The following is a 23,863-nucleotide window of genomic DNA, read 5'->3' as shown; positions in this document are numbered from 1 at the left end:
ATGTTTGTTTCAAACGGTGAATGATAACAAATGAAAGGTGGAGATGTCTGTGCCTGGGTTTGGTATGCAGGGGATCACATTCATGTATGTGGGTCTCCCGGAGCGATGAACCCTGACCTCACCTGACTTAATGGAGGTCTTAAATATAAACCCCAAAGGTCAAAAGTGACCTGCTGGTTTCAGTTCAAAGCGGACACCTTTGTGCTGCTCTGTGAGGCTTCAAAGCAGCTGTGGAAGTTTAACGTTTGTTAGTGCTATTTCATCACTGATTAACAGAAACGTGCCTCTGAGAACGAGTCCATCTGTTTTAGTAAAGGTTAAGAAATCCATGATTCTCTCTGAAACTGAGATTTGACTTTTTGCTGTCCTGGATGTTTGTGACAATAAATGAGTAAAAAAACAAAAACTAGCGGCTGTCCTCGCTCTGCCTGTCGTGCTTCGTTTATGTTTGACTCTGGTTCAGTTTGAAGCAAATAAAGGACCCAGTGGGAAACACATACATTATTTTATAGAAGCTTGTTGGATTTGTTTCATCTCCAGGTTGTGCTGATTTGTGGTCTCGGTGTTTAGAGTCTAAGAAAACAAAAATGCAGGGATCAGTATAATCACAAAGCTACCAGATTACATTTTTTACTGTGAAATTAAACGTGGTGACCACAGGCATCGAAGCGCATCATTACTCAGTGATGAGGGCACACTTGTTTGACAGACATGTCTGCAGACACACACACAGCATGCAGTAGCCTCACAAACAGCTGCAAACACACACGGTTTCCCACAGCGGAGCTTTATGAGCATGCTGGCGTGATGCGAGCGAGCGTGTTTGAATGCCTGAACATGCAAGCGTACAAATGCGCGCCCGTCTGCGTCTTCAGCAGTTGATTTGTGTGCGTTTGTGTTCCATATGGTTTTGCTGTGTTACATCCTAAGTGCAGTGTGTGGTTTCACCGTCACAGCTGGCACGTGTAACAACAAACTGCCATGTTTAGCGTTGTTACCAGGGTTACCGCTGTGTCCCGTGCTAACGTGGGAATGAGCTTTGGTCGTGTAGCTTTGTTTTTCAGACGCGTCATCTCCCGAAGGGGCTTTCCTGGGAGGCTGTTGTGAAACAGAACTCCTGGCTCTGCTTCGGGAAAGATAAAACGGATCAAACTTTCGCTGTTCCTGCTGCAGTTTCTCTAAAGAGGGGCTGATGCATTCTTACTGTTTCATCACGCCGGCATAAATCTAAGACCGTCTTTGCAGATGTTTTATTGGGGCAGAGTTTGGTTTCAAAGCTGAAATGAAAACGTGTGTTTTGCTGCAGGATTCCCACACGTCGGTCAAAAATCCTCTTTTATGTTGCAGATGATGGGAAGGTGGTGAAGGCGGTGTCTGTCATTAAAGACAACTGGGTCACAGAGGAGGTCATACTGGAGGAGCTGACAGTTTTCCAGGTGAGATGTTATTACAGGTTTGTGAGCGATGGAGAGCACTAAGGTGGTGTTAATGCTTTCCAACCTGTTATATCCACATAGCTCTGTGTGATTAACGCTTTCCTGATGACAAAGCAGGTTTACTTTGTGACTAACAGCCCTCAGTTTCTCCATCAGATCCAAAAACAGTCAAAATAAAAGGATGGATGTAGTTGCTGGGTCTGAACAGCTGATGTGCCTCCTGTGGTTGCAGAAACGCTTCCTTCCCGTAGACGTCTGTTGCCGGGGCCTCTGTAAACACTTCCCTGATGAGTTTGTGGGCTCGGTTGTTTCTTTCAGGTCAAACTGAATAAATCATGAAGTTCACTTTGTAAATTTTGGTCATTCAGAGTTTCAGACGGGGCCGATTTTTCACTCAGGACTTCACAAAATCAGTTTCACAGTCAGGTCTGTGTCTCGCTCAAACACCAGATGCTAATCTGAAGATTTCAAAACTGGATTTCACAAACCAACAGGTGACATCATGGTGTTTATGCCCATGTTTTATACTGCCAGGCCAAACCCCAGTCTCCTTTAACAGCACCTTTTGATAAACTGGTCCAGTCGCTCAAGCGTGCGAGCACCCAGAAACTGAGCCGTCTGTCCTGCTGCAGCTCTCTCTGCACGCCTCACTGCTGGCACCACCTGATTTCAAACGAGTCTCCCACAGAACCTTTAAGGCTCGAGCTCAGAGGCGAACTACACGGGACTTTTATGGCTAAAATCACAGGGCTTGTTTCCGTGACTCCCACTGTCCATCTGCCAGGCCCGGACCGTGTGATCGAACATCGTTTTCTGGAAAAACTCCACTAAACACAAAAACAGATAGCAGGGCACATATTTCCCAAGGTCATCTGGGTAAATAAGCTAATGGGGACAGCAAAGAGAGAGAAGTGAGGGACGTGAGGAGGGATGGATGCATCAGGGTGAAAGGAAAAAATACAGCTGGACTAAATGCGGAAAAAAACACAGAGGACAGAAATAGAGTGAAGGATGCAGAGGAGGGGGATAAAAAGACGGGAGAGAGGGAAGGAAGCAGAAAGTTAAACGGAGAAATGAAACCCAGCCGGTGCTGGAGCTGAGGGCAGGTGAAGGAAGAGAAGCCACAAACAAACAGGATGCCACACACACTCGGCCTGTTTACTTCCAGCTGAAATTAAGACAGGAACAAACCCATTTCCAGCAGACTCACAAAACAGCCGGACAGCTGCGGGCAGCGTATGAAACGAGAGCTTTTCTTTCTATGGGCTGAAGTCTGCGGGGGGCTGCGGGGGGTCGGGCTGCACCCTGACCGAGTTTCACACGAGCTCGTTCAGTTTCTGGCTGTGACAGAACGCAGGATAGTCGTATCACTGTAAAACACTTTGTCCCTCCTTCACTTCGACTCCTCGGCTCAGCGCGGTCAGGGGTCGTCGACTCCCTTTGTGAAACGCTTTACCGAGTCAGTGAGCCAGAAAAATGGAGCTGGGGGGTAATTTTACCCCCCGAAGAAGAAAGAGACTTATTCGATTTCTAATCTCAGTAGTTGCCCTGACCTCAGCCGCGAGTCGCTGCGAGGCATTCCTCAACCTCAAACAGCTGAATTATTGCTGCTTTTAAGGAGCAGCGTCTGTGGTTTGGAGTCAGCCGTGCGAGTCGACCTTTCCTCCTCCGTTCCTGCGGGTTTGTCTGCAAATAAAAACGTGTGTTTGTTCTTTTTTTTTATATAAACTGGGTCGTTTTTGACAGGGAGTAACTAAGTTCATTTGTTCAAGTCACTTAAGTAGGTTTGGTTTGAGCATCGGGGAGTCTGGGCTTAATTTCCAGATGCTTGTAACAAATTTAAACTGGACCTGCAGTCGCTGCTCGGGTACAAATAATATTAAATAAGCTGTGAAACACATATAAAGGTTACAAGATACAAGTACTGCCATTAAACGTGCGTATAGAGTCAAAGAATCCTCAAAACTATGCTCACATGAGTATCTGTCCACTGTAACATCGATATATAACCGCTGTTTAAATATGTACGTAATAAAAATAAATAAGTGAACCGTGTTGTTTATATATCATGTTGGCCAGTTTTAATCGTCCACTGATTTACTGACTAATAATCTCGTCTTCGCTTTCTCCCACATTTATTCACCAATAAGAATTTTTCTGAATTGTGCAACAGGAAACTCGAGCCCGATGAAGCCGGCACTGCAGTTACTCCTAAATCCTAAATTATTCCTCGTCTCGTTAATAATTCTCGCCTATCACGCTGCATCGATGAACGCCGCCGTCTGTCATCGCGCGTTATCTGTAACTTCTTATATTTATACTTCTCCTCTTGATCCCACAGAGTCCCACTCCCATCCTCAGCATGGAGCTTTCCACCAAGCGAGTAAGTCTCTCTGTTTCTCTCTGAAGCGTCGGACTTGGATTACTTATGTATTTCTGGAGCTTTCTTAAATTAAATAAGTCATTATTTGGTTCACGTCACAGTGATGGTCCTGGTCAAACAGGAAATGTGTGTTTTTACATCTGTGCAGACGATTCAGACTAAGATATCTAAAGTATTTAAATTTGATCTAAATATTAGATGTTGACTTTTCTGCAGCAAAATCAGCTTTGAATAAATCACTCTTCTCTGTAGCATCTTTATAGATTTTGGTGACACGAGTCCCCGAAATCTTTCATTTAAAATACAAAACTGAGAGAAGCGTGAACATATATGAAGATTATGGGTGAAACAGGATGTTGAGCAACTTCTTTAGAGTTGTGCAACAGATATGAGCCATGAGGATGCACGGCCAGCCTACAGAAATGCTCTCCTCTTCCTCCCCCCTCTGCTCCACAGCAACAGCTGTACGTGTCCAGCGAGCTCGGCGTGGCCCAGCTGGGGCTCCAGAGGTGCGAGTTATACGGGACCGGCTGTGCCGAGTGCTGCCTGGCCCGAGACCCCTACTGTTCCTGGGATGGACAGACGTGCTCCAGATACTTCGCCATGAGCCGGAGGTAACGAGGACGGAGAGGGAGGACGTTTATCAGCCCGAGTCACCCGAGTGTGAACACGCTGTAGGATTTACTCTTACTGCGTTCAGCCCTGCTTATGTTGGCTGTTGCTCAAAAATAATAGATGAAGTTCATCCATGTGGCACATTTCAACAACATGATTTTTTTTCATTTAAAACAGATAACTGTGCAAACATTGCAAACTTTTCAACACTACTGTAGCTTCATAAGAATCAGAGCAGGCAAAGACGTCAGGCACCCAGCTAACTCTGATGGTGTAAAGTCTTTACGGCTCTTTGTGTGACAGAAAGCAGACCACAGGGACATTTCAGCGTACACACTCGCCAAATATCACCTCGAGAGCCAGATACCTCTGTGAAAAACAAGCTGACATGACTCGCATGCACCCCTGCAGACCACCGGGCCACGGAGCCAGTGCAGGTGGGCCGTTGGTAACCAGTTCAAAATATAAAATAAAAGTTTAATGCACACACATCTTCCTGGGATACATCGCCATGGTAACTGAAGCCGCATTCACCCACAAGCATCTTGTCTAACACGTGTGCACATGCTCTGATGGATGCATGAGGGACAGCTGGGGCTTTAGAGTCTTGTCCAAAGATAACATGCAACGTGCAAACTGGAAGAACCAGGGATTGAACCACCGACCTTCCAATTAGTAGATGACTCTGTGTGCACAGCCGCCCCCTAGTTTGACAAAACCCCGTGCTGACTTATCGAGCGGACGACCACCTTCGTGTGACCTCTCATATGTGATTGGTCATGCCGGGGGAGCAGGAAGATCGACCTGTGCACGGTGCTGATGCCGGTAAACTGGAGTTTTAGCCGTTAAAATTTTGCAGTGTGAGAACCGAACTTCTTCTGGAGCGTTGACAGCCTCTGCCGTACAGTAAAAACATGCTCTGCTGTCCCTCTGATGGCCTTCAGGATAAAAAACAATGACACAGTCTCGTGGATTTAAATCAAGAACACGTTCACGAGCCTTTTTTCACAGATATAAATGAAGTGGAAAATGAAAACTCCTGCATTCGCACTGCTCCAGGAGTAAGTTGGCACCTCCAGTGAACCGTGCTATGATTGAAAGTGATTTTTGAACCTCGGTTCTGCAGATCGTTGCTAAAATAAACATTAACTCATTTCTTTTTTTTAATGACCATGAAGCAGTTCTGTCATGAATTTCTACCATAAGAAGGGCGATAAAAAGGTCAAATGGGCGGCGCAGCAGTGACATAGAGCTGAAATGACATCTGTATCAGCTGATCGTGCGCCTGCACAGCCAGTGAGGTTCTAAGACTTGAGTACACGCTGCTCTCAAGTTTCCTCAAACACTTACAGAGAGAAGGATGCAGGAATTGTGATTTTTGGAGTCGTGCAGATGAGTTAAAGCTAAAAAAGGGGAGGATGGGTGCGAGGGCTGGGGGGGTAACGGGGAGGCCGAAGCAGAACGAGACGTGACAAAAGTCTGAACAAACACTCTGTATTTTCACAGCCTGTTCTCACTCCATGTTTCCTCATTCATAATCTCAGTAGCTCCTTTTTCTGGCACCAGGGGAGCGCAGCAACAACAGCGAGGGGGAGGATTTAATGCACTTATACGAGTTTATCTAAAGGCACGGCCTTATCTGCTGCTGCCGCTGTCAGCTGTGCTTTAACCGATGAGTCTGACGTCTGCTCGCACACACAAAGCTGCTTTTAACATTTTCAGCATGAATTAAATCATCAGAGGACTGTGCAGCTTTACAAAAACAAATAAATGCTGATATAAAGCATGAGAGAGGCTCAGTGCATCCATCCATCGTCCATGTTTGAACCAAACTCTGGCTAAAAGTCTTTATGTTCAATCGATTGCATGTTACTCACAGTATCCATGTGCTGGTACCGTCGCTGTTATCTGAATAAATCAAAAAATACAGTAAAGAGCTTTGAACCTTCTCGCTGTGAGTCAGCAGTGCAAACGACCAAAGAACGAAGCTCACGGATTCAAGCCTGCTCCTTTAAATTCAACCTGAATGAAGTGTTTAATAAATACAGATTCTAACTGTGTGTGTGTGTGTGTGTGTGTGTGTGTGTGTGTGTGTGTGTGTGTGTGTGTGTGTGTGTGTGTGTGTCAGGCGGGCGCGCAGACAGGATGTGAAGTATGGAGACCCCTGGAGTCAGTGTCCAGACACAGAGGACGGTGAGCATTTCCTCTGCTGATGTGAATAAACTGTTTCAAATATTATTCTCCTGGCAGCTGTTACACAGCAGACATGTCCACACTTACATGTGTACATGTGCTGCACTGTGACCAGTGGCAGAGTGTTAGTGTCACTGTGGGGCAGGAACGTAAACCTGCTGTGTGGGCCCATAATCGATCACATGACCTGGTGCTCAGATACTCTGTGTGTGATCAGTGAGTCTAATATGACACCAGTCATGTGGGAGTTATTGTATTCTTTTATTTCTGCTTCATTATTGATTATTGTTATTGATCGTTCCATATATTAAATGTGAGACCCCCCCCCCCCACCTGATAAATCAAAGCTGATTTATTTTGTACAGTAACTTTGTCATACTTAACGTGCAGAATTTTGTGAGTCATGTCATTTCTTTCCAAACATGTATCAGACAGATACCTACGTGAACTTTTCAGGAAAGACATTAAAGTTCTGTTAAAAACTGCAAACAAATCGATTTTACACTCCAAACGTTTTTCCTGACAGATTTAGTCGCGTCTATCAGGACTGACCCATCGATTCACTCTGTGTGACAAGTTTCTTAAAGTTAGCCGATAAAAGTAGATAAAGTCAATTCTTACACTTGTGTGTGTCTGATATTTATCCTTTAGAGTCCGAAACCATCAGACTGAGATGAATTCTGCACATGATCCTAAATAACTGTTTAGCTTGTGTTAGAGAAAAACAGAAGTGGCAGTTTGTCTTTTCCTGAAACCTTTGCTTTTTCTTTTTTGTGAACAGAAAATCCACTGAATCACTCGTCTCACCTGAGAAGGAACATTTGTGTTTTTACTTCATATTTTAATTACTGGTATTAACTATCAGGAGCTGACAGCACTTTTTAAAAATGGTCGCCTTGTATTTTTACAAAATAAGTGAAATTAAGGTAAAATGCCTGTTACCATGGTGTTCTGAACACGAGCATATGGCGCCCTCTAGTGGATGTATCGCATAACTGCGGCTTTCTCTGTTTTGTGGTCAAAAATAACGGAAAACTCATTTTTTTACAGTTAAGGAAATCTTTCATTTTACAGTTCTATGCAAAAAAAGTGCTTTTTCCTGTATAACCTTTTATCACCTGTGCCGTCTCACATTCAAACGAACATAACTACAAAAGGAAAAGAATCATTTCCATCATTTCCCTGGGAGCATCACACCGTGTGCAGAGCTGTGAAAGCAAAAGAGCAATGTCCTAAGGGTTTGTCCTGTGTCTTTGTCAGATTCAGACTCTGTGGAGGTGAAGGTGGTGTACGGTGTTGAGGGAAACTCCACCTTCCTGGAGTGTGTTCCTCGCTCGTCCCAGGCGGAGCTCAGGTGGACGCTGCAGGTCTCAGACGGCCAGCAGCAGACTGTCGGTCAGACGCATGAAAGCAGAGAGGTGAGTTTACTGCTCTCAGCTTTCACATTAAAAGCATTCAGGTTTTTACAGATGTTGACAGTAGAGTCTTCCTCTCTCTGCTGTGGCTCATTCACCAAAAACACTATCAAGACTTTAGTCTCTGGATTTTCCCTCTAAACGTTCTCCTTCCTCTGGTTTTATTTATATATATTTTTAGTCCCGAACCTCCAAAGGACAAGACATTAACAGACATTATTTTCTGAGCAAACAGAAACAGTGTATCTCAGAAAGACTTTGTTTCTGCCTGACCAAGATTGGACGTCTAAAAGATGTTTAGAAAGCGAGGCCGTGTTGCATATAAACCCACCAGTGGGCTGTAGAAACAGCTAAAATCCAAACTGTCCCACTGTCATTAACTACCATTGTTCCAAAATGCACTGCTGCACACGAGTGCACACGATATTCTGCTGCACCTCCTTGAATACAAAGAGCAGCTCAGACTGAACTTTTGCCGTTCTTTCCTCAGCTGCCTCAGAGCGACGACGACCGCTCCTTCCACATGAAGCGAGGCTTGCTCATTCAGCACCTGGAACAGGCCGACTCGGGCCTTTACACCTGCACCAGCCACGAGCACTCCTACGCCCAGGTCCTGGCTCGATACCGCGTTCGCATTATCCCCAAGCACAGCCTCAACCCAGCTCGCTACATGCAGAGCCACAACCCCAACCTCCCGGGCCCAGTGATTCTGGGGAAAACTGGGCCGGCCGGAGGAGGAGGAGGGATTGCTGGGTTTCTGAGCCAGCCGGGCTCCCCTCACGCACCGCCTTCTCTGCCAGGACATGGGAACTCGTGGCTGCCTCAGCAGCTCCCTCTGAGGAGCTACAAAGACCTGCACAAGGTGGGAGGCAACAGTCTGACCGTGGACGAGTACTGCGAGCAACTTTGGTACCGCGAGAAGCGCCGGCAGCAGAAGCTGCGGGCGCTGAAGATGAAACAGGAGAGCAGGAAGGCTCGCGTGAGGAGGAACAACCCTCCCGAGGTTCCTCTCTAGTCGCCTGGAGGATCAGAGACTGCCGAGGACAACAGATCCTGTACATGCAGAGGACACGCTGGGGTCAAGTCAAGAAAGTTTGCTTCCTGAGCAAATAAAGCCGGCCAACAAAGTGACACCAATGATAATTTACCATTAAAAACTAATATTCCAGAAAAAGATTCGTTTGTCTTCGTCCTGAACTCTTTAGTATTTAGAAAGACTTGGAAATATAAGGATGTATGTAGAAAGATAGAAACATGTATCTGTCTCTGAAGTCTTGTTTTTGTAGCTCATTTCATGCTTTTATGAGCTGTCGCTGATAGTTTACAGGCAGATAAATCATTTGGTAGAAAAGTAGTCCAAGTAAGTGTAAGTTAGAGTTTGCAGCATCCTGTGACAGATGTGCTGATAGATATGAGCTGCAATTAAAGTTCCAGTTATTCACCTATAAACAAGAAAAGCAAGGTCCGATTTAAATTTGGATGATCTCCCCTTCAGGGTCATCTTTGTGTGCAGCTCTGGACTGATGGCACTGCTGCTGTTCTCAGGTCAGCCCCTGGAAGTCTGTTTGAGCCTCTGTGCTGCACGCTGGAGCTGGGATTGATGGCCTTAGTCATCGTTCACTTTACTCACCAGGGCTTTTTCTCTCTGTGACTTTGCCCAGTTTTCTGAAAATGACATTTAAGTGAAACGGTCGCTTCGATTTGCTGCACAGGACTTTGACCGATTGATTGAAAAATAGCAGCAGTTCTGTAATCAGTCTGGAGCTGCATGAGAAGGCGAGCTTAGAGGGGAACTCGGATTTATTTCAGACATGCTTTTTCATTTTTATGTAGGTTTTTGCCCTGATGACAGCATTTAGTGGGCTTTCAGTGCAAAAAATGAAACAAGTAAGTTAAAAGGTCCCTAAAACTGTTTCTTAGTGTGTTTCCTTTTGCAAGTGAGGATCTATAAAAGCCTAAATTTCTGCCATGCATGTTTTACACACCTCAGATTGACCCTTTTTATTATTTTCATGTCTCTTCTACGTGTTTAAATATTCAGACCTTTAACACAGCTCAGTGGCTGGCGTGCAGTTTGCATCCAAACTCAGGTTTGACTGACAGTTGGAGGGGGAAATGTTTCAGGATCTCAGACACACTGCAGACAGACGCAGCGTATTTATATGACCTAACTTGCTGACAGCAGACTCCAGTGTTTGCCCAGTTTACTGCTTCACATGTAACCCTGTTTATTAGAAACTATCGAGAGTTTTCAGCAGGCATCTATGTTTGTTTTGAGACGTAAGCTTCACACATACCTGACGGATTAAAGGCCTCGATGGAAACGCACACATGAAATGGACCTTGCTTGAAACATTATGTATAGCTCTTTACGTCCATGTATATTAAAGAACTCTATTTTTCTAGTTTCCTTTCTGTATCCTGTAGAATTTACTGCATTTTGTAAGTTTATATAAACCTGTGTTTTCCTCATAAGCAAATTTCAAACTTTTTTACTTCACAGCTCTAATAAGCTTCCAGACCGTGTAATGTCATCATCTTTACTGTATGTGAATAAGCCACAAATGATAACTCAGTGAAAATAAAACAAAGAAAAACATTTGTGCATTTTCTTTTTTGTTCTGGAGTTTTTGGCTGAATTCTGGTTGAGCTGCACGGTCCTGGGCTCTAAGCACAGGTCTCCACACATCGCGCCCTCGTGTCCTCTTCTTGGAGTCTCATTCTGATAGTTGGAGCAGAAAGATGCACATGCGTGCCCTGCTGGAGGTCGTTTTGTAGCCCTGCTGGCACCGTTCAGCTCTCCTGCAGTGGACCCTGTCCTGGAATGTCAATCGAGACTGTGCTGAGACATGCAGCAAGGCTGTAGGTAATTCATAGATTTTAAGTAATTGTTTGGCGTGATATAGGCTTATTAGGTGATTATAGTGGTCATTTACTTGAATTTACTTGTAACCATACCATATATTAACAAAATAAAGATTACAGCTGGATAAATAACGAGGTATTATTTAAAATATTAGATTTTCACCTAGACTGCCTCTGTAGTTCAAGTGAAACTGCAAGTAACATGTTAAATAAAAGGTTTATATTTTGAAGTGAAAACACGTAAATAAAAACGTTTTGTAGAATTTAAGTAAAAAAAAGTCAGACATAGAAAAAAAAAAAACATTTTTCAGAGTACATGAACAATATTCGAGGATTGTTTTTTGTTTGTTTGTTTGTTTGTTTTTATTAAAAGAAGAATAAAATAGATTGTTGTTGGCCGGATTTACCTCAGACGTGCGCAGGAGGGATGGAAACGTTCGGCCTCTGAGGGAGAAATTGACATTGCAGTGCATCAATAATTCCAGCAGGTGGCAGTAATGTACAACAATACGATCATCAACCATCTGGAGTGAAGTAAAACACCAACGAAGAAGAGGAGAACCAGTGTAGTCGTATTTGAACTGCACTGATGGGAACGCGGTTTCTGGGGAATTGGCTGTAGTTTTGAAAAAAATAATCGCGAGAAAAGGTGAGACGGTGTTGATTTGAAAGCGGAGAATGTGTTGTGTGATTGTGACGTGTGTTGTATTTAATTAAAGGCCGATTTAACGACCATTACTCTTAGTTTAAGCTACTATTAGCTGTCTGTGCTAGCTCTATTAGCAGCCTTTGCTAGCCCGCTCGTGCTAACTTGAGTGCTGCTTTTGATGGATTGTCCTCCTGCTGAGGATTCCTTCAATGGCAGACACTGCAGTCTCTTTAACAGTACGGTTAGCATCCACTTCTGTTAGTGATAAGCCAACAAAAGTTTCCCCGTTAAACGTGTTAAAACTGTTAAAGTTAGACTTTTGATTAAAGTTTGTGTTATTGCCACTGCAGCAGGATCCAGGTGGACTGTAGAAAGAAACATCGGAGTCCTTAATGGCTAATCCAACGTTACAGCAGCCCAGTTTCCTGCTGGTGAGTCTCTGAGTCCTGCATCTCTGACCTGACTTAGTTATGAAGTCATTTAAAGGTAATAACTCCTCTCTGGTCATGAATATGTTGTGACATGTGATGTTGTTTCAGGCCAACCTGAAAGCCGATGCTACCACCAAACCTCTCCTGCAGCGATGCCAGGATCTGGTGAAGATCATAGATGAGTATCCTGCAAAGGTATTTATCCCTGGATTCATTTTATTTGCTGTGAAAACCGTCGGTAGAATATCTGCTGGAAGGTTTGCATGAACTCCCACATGAGAAATGGCTGCAAAGATATTTTCAGACCGGGAGATACAGTAAGGGAATTCAGGCAGAGATCAGTTTAAGGTTTCACATTCACCAATTGCGTAGTTTCATTTTGAGTGTCATGGATTCCTCCCAGAAGAAATTTGAACTTTGAACTGAACTCTGAAAGATGTGCACATAAATCCAAGATAACTGAATTGTTGGAATGCAGCCTGCTTTCAGATGCCACAGTGTGACTGCAAGGCCCCGTCTGTCATGAATCTAATAAGTTTTGGTAGGACACGACATTGGATGCATGTAGCCTGCACAGTGAACCGGGACAGACGGCTGTTTGTTTGCATGCTACTTCCTCTCTGGTGTCGTGATATCAGGCAGAGCATTCATCATACAACTAAACGTCCCGTTGGCTTTTTGTTTTTTTTGTTCTTTCTTGGAGGCACAAACATTTTGTTGTACATCTGTTCTTTTGTGTCATTCTGGGCAGTCCAACATTTTATGCTGCATTTTGGCTGGTAGTAAAAGAAGATCACATTATCATCTGGTTACCCTGAATGCAAGTTTGAGGCACTTGTGCTTTGGCCTCACTTTTCAGGCCACAAATCTATTTCTGTCATCAGTCACAGCCCAGGGTTGTTCAGTGTTTGCGAGCTTCAGACATTTGTGCCCCAGATCAGTGGAGACCATTGTTTCCTGAGGCATGTGGGGGTCTCTGTGGATAGCTGGGGTTCTGTTTGCAAGCAGCTGTGGGTGTTTGCTGAGGGACACAAAGGATGAGTGCAGTTTTGTTGCTCTCTGTTGGCTCCACTGTAGTCAGGACTTGCAGTGTCACAGTGAGATGGAGGCCTGAATATGATTATTTGTCAGGCAGACAAACGTTAAAGTGTGTTTCTTATTATTGTGTGTGTGTGTGTGTGTTTCCTGCCTGTAGGAGCTGCACCTGATCTTTCCTTGGCTGGTGGAGAGTGTGTTTGGCAGCCTGGATGGTGTGATCGCTGGCTGGAACCTGCGATTGCTTCATTCACGGAGCAACGAGTACAACATTGTTATGGACTTCCTAAATCCCAGGTAGCTTCATATCAGCTGAGTGGAATATCATGGAAACCTGCTGAGGTTTTTAATCTGTTAATAAGATTCAAAATATTTAGTAAATTTGGCAGAAGGAGAAACTCGACCTACGAGGTCAGACGTGTTGAAGTTCTCTGCTTTTATGACTTGTTTTTTGCCCCACTGAAGAGCACGTCTAGTATATTTTTAGATGTCATATAGCGCTTCCATTTGTACTCTTTTTGTTTTCTAGAATGTCATGCACTCGTATTTTTAAAATATTAAAATATTTTTTATTTCTCTCTTTTTTTCAGTGGTCCAATGATGAAACTTGTGTATAAACTTCAGGCGGAAGAGTACAAATATGAAATACCAATCAATTATCTCCCAGTAAGAATATTTGCCTCGTCACCTCTGGCTGTTGCAGTCAGACGTTTGAAGTTAAATATTGTCATTTTATGTTGGAGTGACTGTTCAGACACACAGAGCTGCTGTAACCACATCACTGGTCCTGTATGGATACTGCAAAATGTCTTTTGGGAGAGTTTGAGACTGTTTTAATTGTTCTAGGGTCCTGTGAAAGCCTGCATCCAGGAGGGCGTTCTCCCAGACTGCCCGCTGTTCCACAACAAGCTGCAGTTCCCTCTCTCTGGTCTCCTGACGCTGAACATCGCTTTCAGTATCCTTTGCAATGCAAACAGCAAAGTCTGAGTTTTCTTTATGGAGCTCTTGAAGGATTGATGAAACAATCACTTGTAGAGCTGCTGGTTTTAGGACCAGGTCGCCCACATGTATCTGGTCTCTGTAGTCTAACGGAAAAAAATCTTTGTTTCCAAACGTCTGAACCATAAATGTTTTCATTTCTGATTTCTTATGATTTCTTAATTAAAGAAGGAATGAATTATGCTCTTATGAGATCAGTCGGGTTGTTCCTTAACCTTCTTCAGACCCATTTGAATTCTTCATGTTCAATTTTGCCTACTGTCTCATCTCACCAAAGGTGAGGTTGCCACTAACACATTATTCACTTTTATATTTTTTTTTATTGAACCACCTGATCAAAAACTAATAAGCCCCTTTTTATGATTTCAGAACTACCCTCCAGGCCAGTACGGGAGCTCCACAGACAGCGCCTACTTTGTGCTGGTGGACACTTACCTGAAGTACTTCCTCCCCACTGAAGGAAGCGTTCCTCCTTCCCCCTTCTCCGACTCCAGAGGCTCCGTTTCTGCTCCTTCACCGAGGTACTAGTGACAAGACGAATCTTTAATGGCAGAAACATTTGAATGTTTAATACTGTGTAACGCAAAAATCCTGCATTGCCTGAAAAGCTTTGATTTCAGACTCTTCCTGTGCCTTCAACAGATCGTCCAGTGTTTCTTTTGCCAGTTACGGCATCCATAGCCCCAGTCTCCTGAAGCATCACATATTCCATCAGCCCTCAGTGAACGCTGACCCCGCAGCCCAGGAAATCTGGAGGTCTGAAACCCTGTTACAGGTAGGATGCAGATACAGCTCTGGGTCTGTCTTTGTTTGGACTGTGGACGTGGCGGTTGTGGCCAACGGCGTCACTCTGCCTGCTTAAGTTGGAGTCGTGGTGAAATCAGAGACGGTGGTGTGAGTGGTCAGAACAGGACCACTGCCTCACTGAGGTGCAAGAAGATGATCTTCAGTGGAATTTGGCTAGATTTCAATCTTTAATTATGACTCGTACTACACTTACTGTTACAAACAAAACATTTGAAAGGCAGTGAAGAGACTTGATACACAGTTTTCAGTTTTGGTGGGCGTGTTTAAAAACAGAAATGACTAATGATTAATCCTCAAAATATGTGTTTTGATCTTCCTCAGATGTTTGTGGAGATCTGGCTCCATCACTACTCCTTGGAAATGTATCAGAAGCTGCAGTCTCCTCAGGTAAAGGTAAGCTATGTACATTTCCTCCCACACACACACACCTGTCCACTTCGCACGGCTGATTGGCTGACCACAACCCCTCCTTCACACCCATGAGGTCCCGTGATTTGTAAAATACATAAATCATGTTGTTGTTGTTTTTATTATTATTAGTTAAGCATCTTCAGCCTCGTCTCTGCGTATCCAGCTGCTCTGCTTCAGGCATCAGTTTGTAGTTGAATACTTGCTGTAAACAGCCTCTTCGGTCTGAGCTTAGAGCTCCTGCATAAAGCGATTGGGGCATGTTCCTGGTAGTAGTGCTTTTGCTTCCTACCACATCCTTTGCATGCTGCATGTCCGTGTCAGCAAGCGTGTTGCTGGTATGTTCTCCATGTGTATGTGCAACACAGCATAAAGTCACGGTGGAGTGGATCAATGTGTGCATAAATGTGTGTCTCAGTGCGACAGACGCTTATGTTGGTGTTTATTTCACCTGCACTGTATACAGTGTGCATGACACTGTAGATATACAGCATGTGCTTAGACCCCCTCATCTGTATTATTGTTTATTACACGGTCAGCATGTTACCTACTTGAATATCCACCCAACTGCAGTTTCTTTGCAGCTGTGCTTTTGTCTGCAGTTACCTGAAAGTCAAAAGTGATGCACGTTAGCTAAGATAAGAGTTGTGGTTACAATGTAGCTGCCATCACCAGTGTGTGAATGTGGATGACTGGCTGTGTAAAGCGCTTTGGGGTCCTTAAGGACGAGTAAAGCGATATACAAATACAGACCGTTTACCGTGAGACTGCAGAGGAAACGGTGGACTCACTGTGTGTGACATTCTGACCGACCTGAAGAGTAAACATGATTTTAATTGTTGTCTCCTGAACTTGTTAAACGCTGTGTGAGGTCACTGTGTCTGTTATATATAAGAGTGGAGTTAACCTGCAAGATTTTGGAGGCGTGCTGTGCTCATTTCCAGCACCAGTTTTCAGCTTTGCATAATTCGCAGTTCAGTCCGATCCAGTCCAGTTTGATGCTAATAATTACTTTAATCTTACACACAAACCCCAAAATCTTACAGTGTTGAGTTCCCTGTGTTTGTGTTGAACAGTAGGAATGGGAATGATTTCCGTTTGGATCTACAGTGACGGGTTAAAAACACAAACTGGGATTTTTCCCGCTCGTTTTTTCACTCTCTCCTGGTTGATTTGGCGATTTGGGGGTTTCAGATACATTTTCAGTATTAATGAACAAAGCCTAATATTTTGGAGTGAAATGATTCCCGTCCCTACAGTCACGTAACTCACGTCTGGTGTAGGAACGGCGTCTGCGTCGCCCCCAGCCGTTCATTTTGTTCCCAAAGTCACTTTGTTGTCTTTGTGTCTCCTCTCCTGTCTCCTGCTCTTTTTCTCCTGAATATTTCCGGCCAATTGTTTGTCTGGTTGCGCTCTCGCTCCTGTTTTTGCTGCCTCCTTTGCTCCTGTTCTCACGTGTAACTTCCTCCTGCCACCTTTTTCGTTCCCTGCCTCCTCTTCCTCACTTTTTCCCCCTCTCCCCCTCTCTTCACTGTTGCTCCTCCACCTTTCGTCGTTGTCTTTCCTCTTCCTCATCTTCCTCTACCCCCCCTTCCTGGTGGTTACGGGTGAACAGCTGGCGCTGCTGCAGTACCGCCTCAGTATGTCCAGCATGCCGTGCCAACCCCACGCCCCACCAGGCTCTGGGACCCTCCACACCTACCAAGTACTTTTACCTTTTCATTCACCCCCGCCCCTCTGGGGCCTCCTGGAGGTAAACCTCAGCCACTCAAGCTCACAGTCAAGGTTACTTCTCTGGTAACAACAACCAGACGATGTCATTCCAGTCACCGGCCTGTAGATGGCAGATGATAGCCGCGCCTGTTTAGCTTCATTCTGCAAGCTTGTTTAATAAAAAGCGCAGCTCTCTGTTCATTTAAGATATTTTAATCATAGTTTCAGGGATTATTTCTACTTTAGAACTTAGCCATGCTTATTGACTTTCAGCTGATTATTAAAAGACAGAGATTATACAGTAACAGCGTTTAACTCTTTGGCTGCTGTCGGTAAACCAGAGGATGATTGGCCTGTTTCCTTTGAGTCTGACTGTAAATTATGAATTTTACAGAGAAGTATCCTTGAAAGAGAAAGTAATCCAGGAATGAAGCTTTGAAAATGAATCTGGTTTGGGTGTGGTTCTTGCTTTTCTTTTTTTTACAGGCATGCTTTTTACACTGTCTGCTGTGCTTTGTTGTTTTTGTTGTGTTTCTCTCTATTGGCAGCATTAATCTTTTGAAAGCAAAGATACTACTACAATCAAATCAGAACTTCTGATTTTAAGAAATGATTTCTTATCAAATGTGACATTGATCATTTTTTTTTCCCATGCCAATCAGAAACATGTAAATATCAGTACTTTCCTCGCTTTGCTTGTTTGTGTTTCCTGATGTCCAGACGAGGAAACGTGCAGCTGGTTGATGAAGCAGCTTCGAGCACTGAGGTCCCACCTCTTAGTTTCTCACAGTTTTAATAACTAAATTATTTTTTAATAAAACAGGAACGTTAGGGTCACTGAAGGGAAACGGTAAATAAATTAAGTGTTCAGGCGAAACATTTACAAGGAAAATATGCAAATTGCAAAGTGTGTTTAAGTTCAGTGTCAGCGGAAGCTTTTCATCCGGAGTTTGTGATGTTAGCGATCACACTCAGATTAAATGCAGTACAGTATAAATTCCTTCATGGTGCTCCAGAGTCAGTCCACACCGTGTGAAAGCCCTCCGGCTCCTGAGTGTGGGACCTCTGTTCTCTCTGGTAATTGTTTGGCTGCTTGTGGATTGGGACGCATCGCGATGGCTGCTTTTTCCATCAATCCTGGCTGCGATTGGGCATAAATGGCGTCATGTCCGAGCACTGTGTGTGACCGCTTCCCTCTGCAGGAGCCCTTTAGCCCGACGGAGGAGCACGTGCTGGTGGTGCGTCTCCTGGTGAAACACGTACACGCCTTCTCCAACAGCCTGAAGCCTGAGCAGCTGTCGTCCTCGCCCTCCGCCCACTCGCACACCCACACCAGCCCGCTGGAAGAGTTTAAGAGGTCAGTCACACACGCTGCTGTCAGACTTTGTGGAAGTAGAACATTTATTACTAAAATAAAATATTAAGCAAGTAAAGCAGATTTAATGGTTGATGCTTTTAGATATGCATCATGTGTCAGCATGCAGTGGTAGCTTCTCTACAGCCCTGACTTTAAATAAAAGAACAAAAGCAGGAAGTGGATCATTAAATGAAGGTTTTAGTTAACTTTGTGTTTCCCCCACAGGGTGGTGGTGCAGCGCTTTGTGCAGCAGAAGCTGTACCTGTTCCTGCAGCACTGCTTCGGTCACTGGCCTCTGGACGCGTCTTTCAGAGCGGTAGGTCTCTCACATCCTGACGTGATCATCGCTTGTTTTGCTCCATGAACACGCAGTTTGCTGCTACGAGCGTATTTTGTCCGTGTTCAGGTGTTGGAGACGTGGCTGAGCTACATCCAGCCCTGGAGATACACCGGGGAGAAGCCAAACCCTCAGCCCGACCAAAACAGAACCGTGCCTGAAAAATGGTGAGCAGAGTGGACTCTGAAGTGCTCGTCCATAAAATCTTCATCTTGTTTTTCCTCCCTTTGTGTCGTTGAGCCAGCATTTTGTTTTTGTTATTATTTTATGTTCTGGAGTTTGTGTCGTCAGTGTATACTTCCTGTTTTACTTTGAAGGTCTGTGTCGTGTCTGATTAGGAGACATATTTAATAGATTTTTAATGAGACCTGATATTTTGGGCTTGTCGTTCTTTTTGCTGACTGAGTCATAGCTCTGACTCGGACCCTCAGAAAGGTGAAAGTCTGGGGATTGTTGCTGTTTTGGGGTTCAGACTGATAGATGAGCTTCTGATGAAAACTTTCTCTCCTGCAGGGAGTCCTTTGTTCATGAGAACCTGCTCATGTACACGAAGCTCTTCCAGGTGTTTTTGAACCGAGCGGTCAGGACTGATCTGGTGAATGCCAAAAATGCACTGATGGTCTTCAGGGTGGCCAAAGTCTTCGCTCAGCCTAACCTGGCAGAAATGACCCAGAAAGGTGACGAGGGACATTTGCTGGGCTCATTAGTATTGTTCACAAATCTGCATATGAGCATCTGAACTTTCCATTTGCTCATTAAGTGAAGTGTTAGTGTTTTGTTCTCACACTGGTTAAAATAAAACCTTGATGACGTGGATCTGATTGGATATCTTTTAGAAAATATGATTGGCATTTTTCATATTTCTTTACACTAATTTAGAAATGAGTCATTACTTGGTGAAAAGTTACCACCAATGATGACCACGTGACTTAAGGCTGCACCGTGGCTTTGTCACTTTGTTGTCCCACAATCACCTGGAATCGTCTCCCTGCAGGTGAGCAGCTGTTCCTGGAGCCCGAGCACGTCCTCCACCACCGGCAGCCCCGCGGCTACCTGACGCCAGGACAAGGAGGCAGCTACCTGTCGTCACGGCAGCGGGTGGTGACGGACATGGTGTTCAAGGTGAAGAGCCACGTCTACGGTTTGGAAGGACAGGACTGTCAGTACAAGCAGATGTTTGGCACGGAGCTCAGAGGAGCGGTAAGTTTACCTGTGTAAACCACAGAGGTACAGAAAACACCTGTGTTGCTGCGAGTTTTCACCTCCTGTCCATCCCGCAGGTCATGAAGCTAATCCAGATCATTGCACAAGCCAGACAGACGGCCAAGAGGATATCAGATCATTCGAGCGAGGTGGCGGCTAATAAATCTTTCCTGTCCTGGTTTGGACTCGGTGCATCTGATCTGAACCACAGCTTCCCCGGAGCCGAGCCAGAGGAGACCGGAGAATATCTGAAAAAGACCCACGAGTTCCTGGACAGAGCTTTGGAAAACCTGTGCCAGATATTTAAGGTCAGATGAGTCTGGATGTTTTTATTCACTCCCAGCTCGGAGAATGCAGCACGTTCATGTAAGCCTGTCCTTTGTTTGAAGCTGGGCTCTGTAACAGGAGGGTTTTTGTTGTTTTGCAGCTAAACCAGGGGCAGCTGAATCAGCTCATATCAAACCTGGGCTCCTTGGAGGATGATGGCAACAGCAAACAGCTGCCAGACTGCGTGCAGAGTGAGAACGGGCTGATCCTGACTGACCTGGGCCGGAGGCAGGTCAGTATGTGATCCTAAAAGAGGAAGACGGGCCTTAGGGTTATGGACGGAGGAGAACTGACTAAAGAGATCGTGTGTGTTTTTCTGCAGATCATAAATGGACTGCGCAGGTTTGACATTCACTATCAGGGAGACCCAGAGCTGCAGCCCATTAGGAGCTATGAGAACGCCCTGCTGGTCAGGCTCTTCTACAGGATCTCTTCTCTGATTAATGAGAGGGTGAGTGCTGTCTGTAGGCAAGCCTGCAAGGGCGTCGTAAATACGACTCAAGAAGGGGCTGAGAGTAGAAACAGTCGGGGCACGTGAGGATGGAGAGCAGCACAGCGACACGTCTTCAAACAGTTGCCGCCCTCACCATTTCATATTTTTAACAGTTTCCGTTCTTCAAAACACAAAGTACAGCTTTTAAGCTCAGTAAGCAGCTGCTTCACTGTTTGTGCTCACGTGTGTAAATTTCATATTTGACTGTGAATGAAACACGTGCTCGCGTGTCTGTTGTTGCCCCCTCACAGTTTGGACGACACATGAATGCACTGTGCTCGCGTCCGGACTTCCTGGGCCGTCTGGGTCGTCACTACTTGACGAATCTCGATTCCAGCACCAAACTGAAGCACAGCCCGATGTCGCGGCACGTGCTGGAGAGGAGCCAGCGGCCGAAGCTGAGCCTTCGCCCGCTGGCCAGCTACAGGACCATACTGCTGCTGCTTCTCTTCTACGTGTTTGGAGCCCTCCTGTCGCTCGGCCCCATCTCCAGCACCGTGCTGCTCCTCGCCGGCGGCTTCCTGTACGGACTTCTCATGACGCTGTTTGCAGACAAACTGAAGACGCACTAAAGCTTTTGACATGTCTGGGGAAATAAATCGTTTTAATGTCTTGAAAGAAATCGGACTGTAGTCTGCGCACAGATGAGTACAGCGAGCACGGAGGTGGATCGGCAGCTCTTCAGTTGTTGTTTTTCGTATGATTTGTGTCGTCCAGCCTTGTAAAAAATTGGAGAACATCTCAGCTTTCCTTCTGTTTCTGTTCCTCCCCAACATCTGAGAACAGGTGGAGGCCGAAATAGTCAAAGTGCTGATGGAATAAAGAAGTTGAGTTTTGGTCTAAATGACTCATTAAACTGTTTGCACTCTTTTGTAGTTCTCGTTTCTTAACTGTCTGTGTGCATCACATCCACTCCTCCAATAACACCAGGTTACAAAAATAGAACCAGCTCCCCAATATTATATTTTACTGGGTCAAAGGTCTTTTATTTTATTTTATTTTATTTTTTTTAAATGTGCCGCAACAAACTAGCAGGCAGACAAAACCTTCAGACGATGATGAGTGAAATATAAAAAGTGATGACAAACTGATGAAACATGAGTCTTAAGACACAAAGGCAACAAATGAAAAGTTACAGTAAAAATACAGACTTGAAGCTTTTTGGCGTAGCCTTGCTGTGTTGTTTTTGTTACTATTCTATCCACGTACCGTCGATCGGACTGATGCTGGGACGCCAGCTAAAGCGGTTTTTCATTGCAGGAGTCATGTGATCCCAGGTGTGTGAAGGATTCACTGGGTCAAATGTCACTAAAATTAATGTTTGATATTTTTAAAAATATGTATATTTATGTGAAAGTGTACTGTTCTTTACGGCGTAGTTTCAGTTCACTGGACTTTCATGGACTCTGGACCACTGCAGCACCTTGATTCTCTCCTTTTTCAGCCATTCTGTTGGAGATTTGCTGCTGTGCTCGGGATCATTGGCCTGTTGTATGATCCAAATTGGGTCTGTCAGACAGCTGGCCTCACATTTGACTCAGGAACACTTTGTGGTCGACTAAGGTGTTATGGTCCTGTGGCTGCAGAACAAGCCCAAATCAGCCCTTCTGGACTATGCTGACAGTTAGTGTGGGGGTGCTGTGATCATGGACCAGCATCTCCATGTTGGTCTCATCTGTCCAAAGAACATTGTTCCAGAAGACTTGTGGTCTGTCCAGGTGGAGCTTTGCACAGCTAAGACATGCTATCATTTAAAAAAAAAAAAACCCTTCCACACCAGCCATACCTGGTAATATTTATTTAAAGCTAATTACTGTATTAACACAATTGATCTAAAATCAGAAAAATAGAAAAAAAAATTTTTTTTACTGCAACAACCACAAACATGTTTAACGAATCATTTTCATAACTTGAAATGCAAATATAAATTGTAAACTTTAAAAACATATGTTGTCTATTGTTTACTGGTCATTTTCTCTGTGTGCTAGGGGCCGATTACTACAGGGCCATTACACCTGATGCTTCACAAAAGTAACGCAGGCCAGTTATTGCAATGGAAGTCGCCAGTAACACTGAACTGTTTTGCTGTGAGCCATCGGCCGCCATCATGGCAGCCTTGACCTCTGCTGCCATGCCGGTTGCCAGCCAAACCCATCTGTTCTCTGATTGGATTGTTAAATTTGTGATTGACATGACATTGGCCAATCAGATGAAAGGAAGAAATATAGGGTCGAAATTCGTACTTGTAACTTGAAACTTGAGTGCAGAGTTTCACACGTCCACACACAAATCTTTTTTAGCAAAGTCCACACACAAATTCTTTTCACACACACAAATCCTGATTTCCAAGTACAAAATATTTATGACCACAATTTGATCCCATACAGCTGATACTAGAAAGTAATATTAACTCTGTTATTCCCATCACTGGTTGTGAATAAAATCAAATCCATCCAGGAGTCTGGGAACCTCTTGCTGCTTCATCACATTTTGAAGTTTTTTTCTATCTTTATTAGCAATTCAAACATTACAGAATTAAATGAGCAAAAGACAATGTCGGGGGGTTTCGTGTAATAACAATTAGACACAGGGTAGGGGTTGAATCACAAGATATTAAACAAGAAGCATAAGTTTACAGTTTTAATTGCTTTTATATTATGGGAACATTGTATAGTTTTAAAATATTGTCTGGTTTCATTTAAAAAAATCACTGAAAAAGCAGCTTTGTATTTAAAAAAATGGATTTATGTATATGAAATTTCTTTCAAAAGTCTTTTTATTAGACAAAGGTTTCAATGCATGTATACAATAATACAAAATGCTTCAAAATGCTTCAAAATTTCCTTCTTTTTCCCACCCTAACCATTAAACAACAAATAATTGGCAGCCTGCTGCCCAACTAAACCAAAAACACAGAACCTGGCCAAGGACAGAGTCCCACAGTTCATCCGTAATATGAAAGGTAACGTCCTGTTCCCATTTAGATTTGATAGCAGCTACTAAGGAGGAAACATTGGAAATTAAATTGTACAAGGCTGATATTATGCCCCTTGAGGTTGGGTTGACCATTAAAAAAATCGTCTACTGGATTGTGTGGAGGTATTTGGGGGAATTCTGCTGTCACAGTCTGCACGTAGTGTCTGGCCTGTGAGAAACAGAAAAACTGAGCTGCAGCTACGCCAAATTTGGTGGATATT

General features: G+C 44.3%; 2 protein-coding genes across 11 annotated transcripts in view; both read left to right on the top strand.

Annotated features, from left to right (window-relative positions):
• si:dkey-49n23.1 (semaphorin-3D) overlaps positions 1 to 10,641 on the top strand; it is a 100,259-nt gene extending 89,618 nt beyond the window's left edge. For 3 of the 4 annotated variants that reach the window (XM_040002404.1, XM_040002402.1, XM_040002405.1), the window contains 6 exons: positions 1,348 to 1,436; positions 3,778 to 3,819; positions 4,276 to 4,433; positions 6,563 to 6,627; positions 7,888 to 8,045; positions 8,533 to 10,641. In XM_040002404.1, coding sequence (XP_039858338.1) covers positions 1,348 to 1,436; positions 3,778 to 3,819; positions 4,276 to 4,433; positions 6,563 to 6,627; positions 7,888 to 8,045; positions 8,533 to 9,057 — 1,037 coding nt within the window. In that variant the 3' untranslated portion in view covers positions 9,058 to 10,641. The remainder of the gene's footprint in view (positions 1 to 1,347; positions 1,437 to 3,777; positions 3,820 to 4,275; positions 4,434 to 6,562; positions 6,628 to 7,887; positions 8,046 to 8,532) is intronic. The other variant, XM_040002406.1, reaches the window with a different exon arrangement.
• Positions 10,642 to 11,400: 759 nt separating this feature from the next.
• smpd4 (sphingomyelin phosphodiesterase 4) lies at positions 11,401 to 21,541 on the top strand. Of its 7 annotated transcripts, none has more exons than XM_040002397.1 (20): positions 11,401 to 11,556; positions 11,907 to 11,987; positions 12,096 to 12,182; positions 13,183 to 13,319; positions 13,613 to 13,688; positions 13,869 to 13,977; positions 14,246 to 14,298; positions 14,391 to 14,542; positions 14,664 to 14,796; positions 15,150 to 15,215; positions 16,852 to 16,989; positions 18,152 to 18,306; positions 18,532 to 18,622; positions 18,713 to 18,810; positions 19,157 to 19,320; positions 19,638 to 19,843; positions 19,924 to 20,154; positions 20,274 to 20,405; positions 20,496 to 20,624; positions 20,918 to 21,541. In XM_040002397.1, the coding sequence occupies exons 2-20, from the start codon at positions 11,949 to 11,951 to the stop codon at positions 21,236 to 21,238; spliced, it is 2,517 nt and encodes an 838-aa protein (XP_039858331.1). In that variant the 5' UTR covers positions 11,401 to 11,556; positions 11,907 to 11,948; the 3' UTR covers positions 21,239 to 21,541. The 7 variants fall into 7 exon arrangements, with proteins under 7 accessions (XP_039858331.1, XP_039858333.1, XP_039858329.1 ...); XM_040002399.1 differs by having other exon boundaries at positions 11,402 to 11,556; positions 16,852 to 16,941; XM_040002395.1 differs by having other exon boundaries at positions 11,402 to 11,556; positions 15,150 to 15,221.
• Positions 21,542 to 23,863: the final 2,322 nt, after the last annotated feature.

The sequence above is a fragment of the Simochromis diagramma genome, unplaced genomic scaffold, assembly GCF_900408965.1.
Source record: "Simochromis diagramma unplaced genomic scaffold, fSimDia1.1 OVJJ01000438.1, whole genome shotgun sequence".
In the NCBI taxonomy this organism is placed as follows: Eukaryota; Metazoa; Chordata; class Actinopteri; order Cichliformes; family Cichlidae; genus Simochromis; species Simochromis diagramma.
The sequence above is the reverse complement of the archived record's forward strand: the minus strand, read 5'-3'. Positions and strand labels throughout refer to the sequence as shown.

Coding starts and splice junctions, on each gene's coding strand:
- smpd4 (XM_040002395.1), top strand. CDS start 11,949: ATGGCTAATCCAACGTTACAGCAGCCCAGTTTCCTGCTG. Junction 14,543..14,663: donor GTTTCTGCTCCTTCACCGAG/GTACTAGTGACA, acceptor TGCCTTCAACAG/ATCGTCCAGTGTTTCTTTTG. Junction 20,155..20,273: donor ACCTGTGCCAGATATTTAAG/GTCAGATGAGTC, acceptor GTTGTTTTGCAG/CTAAACCAGGGGCAGCTGAA.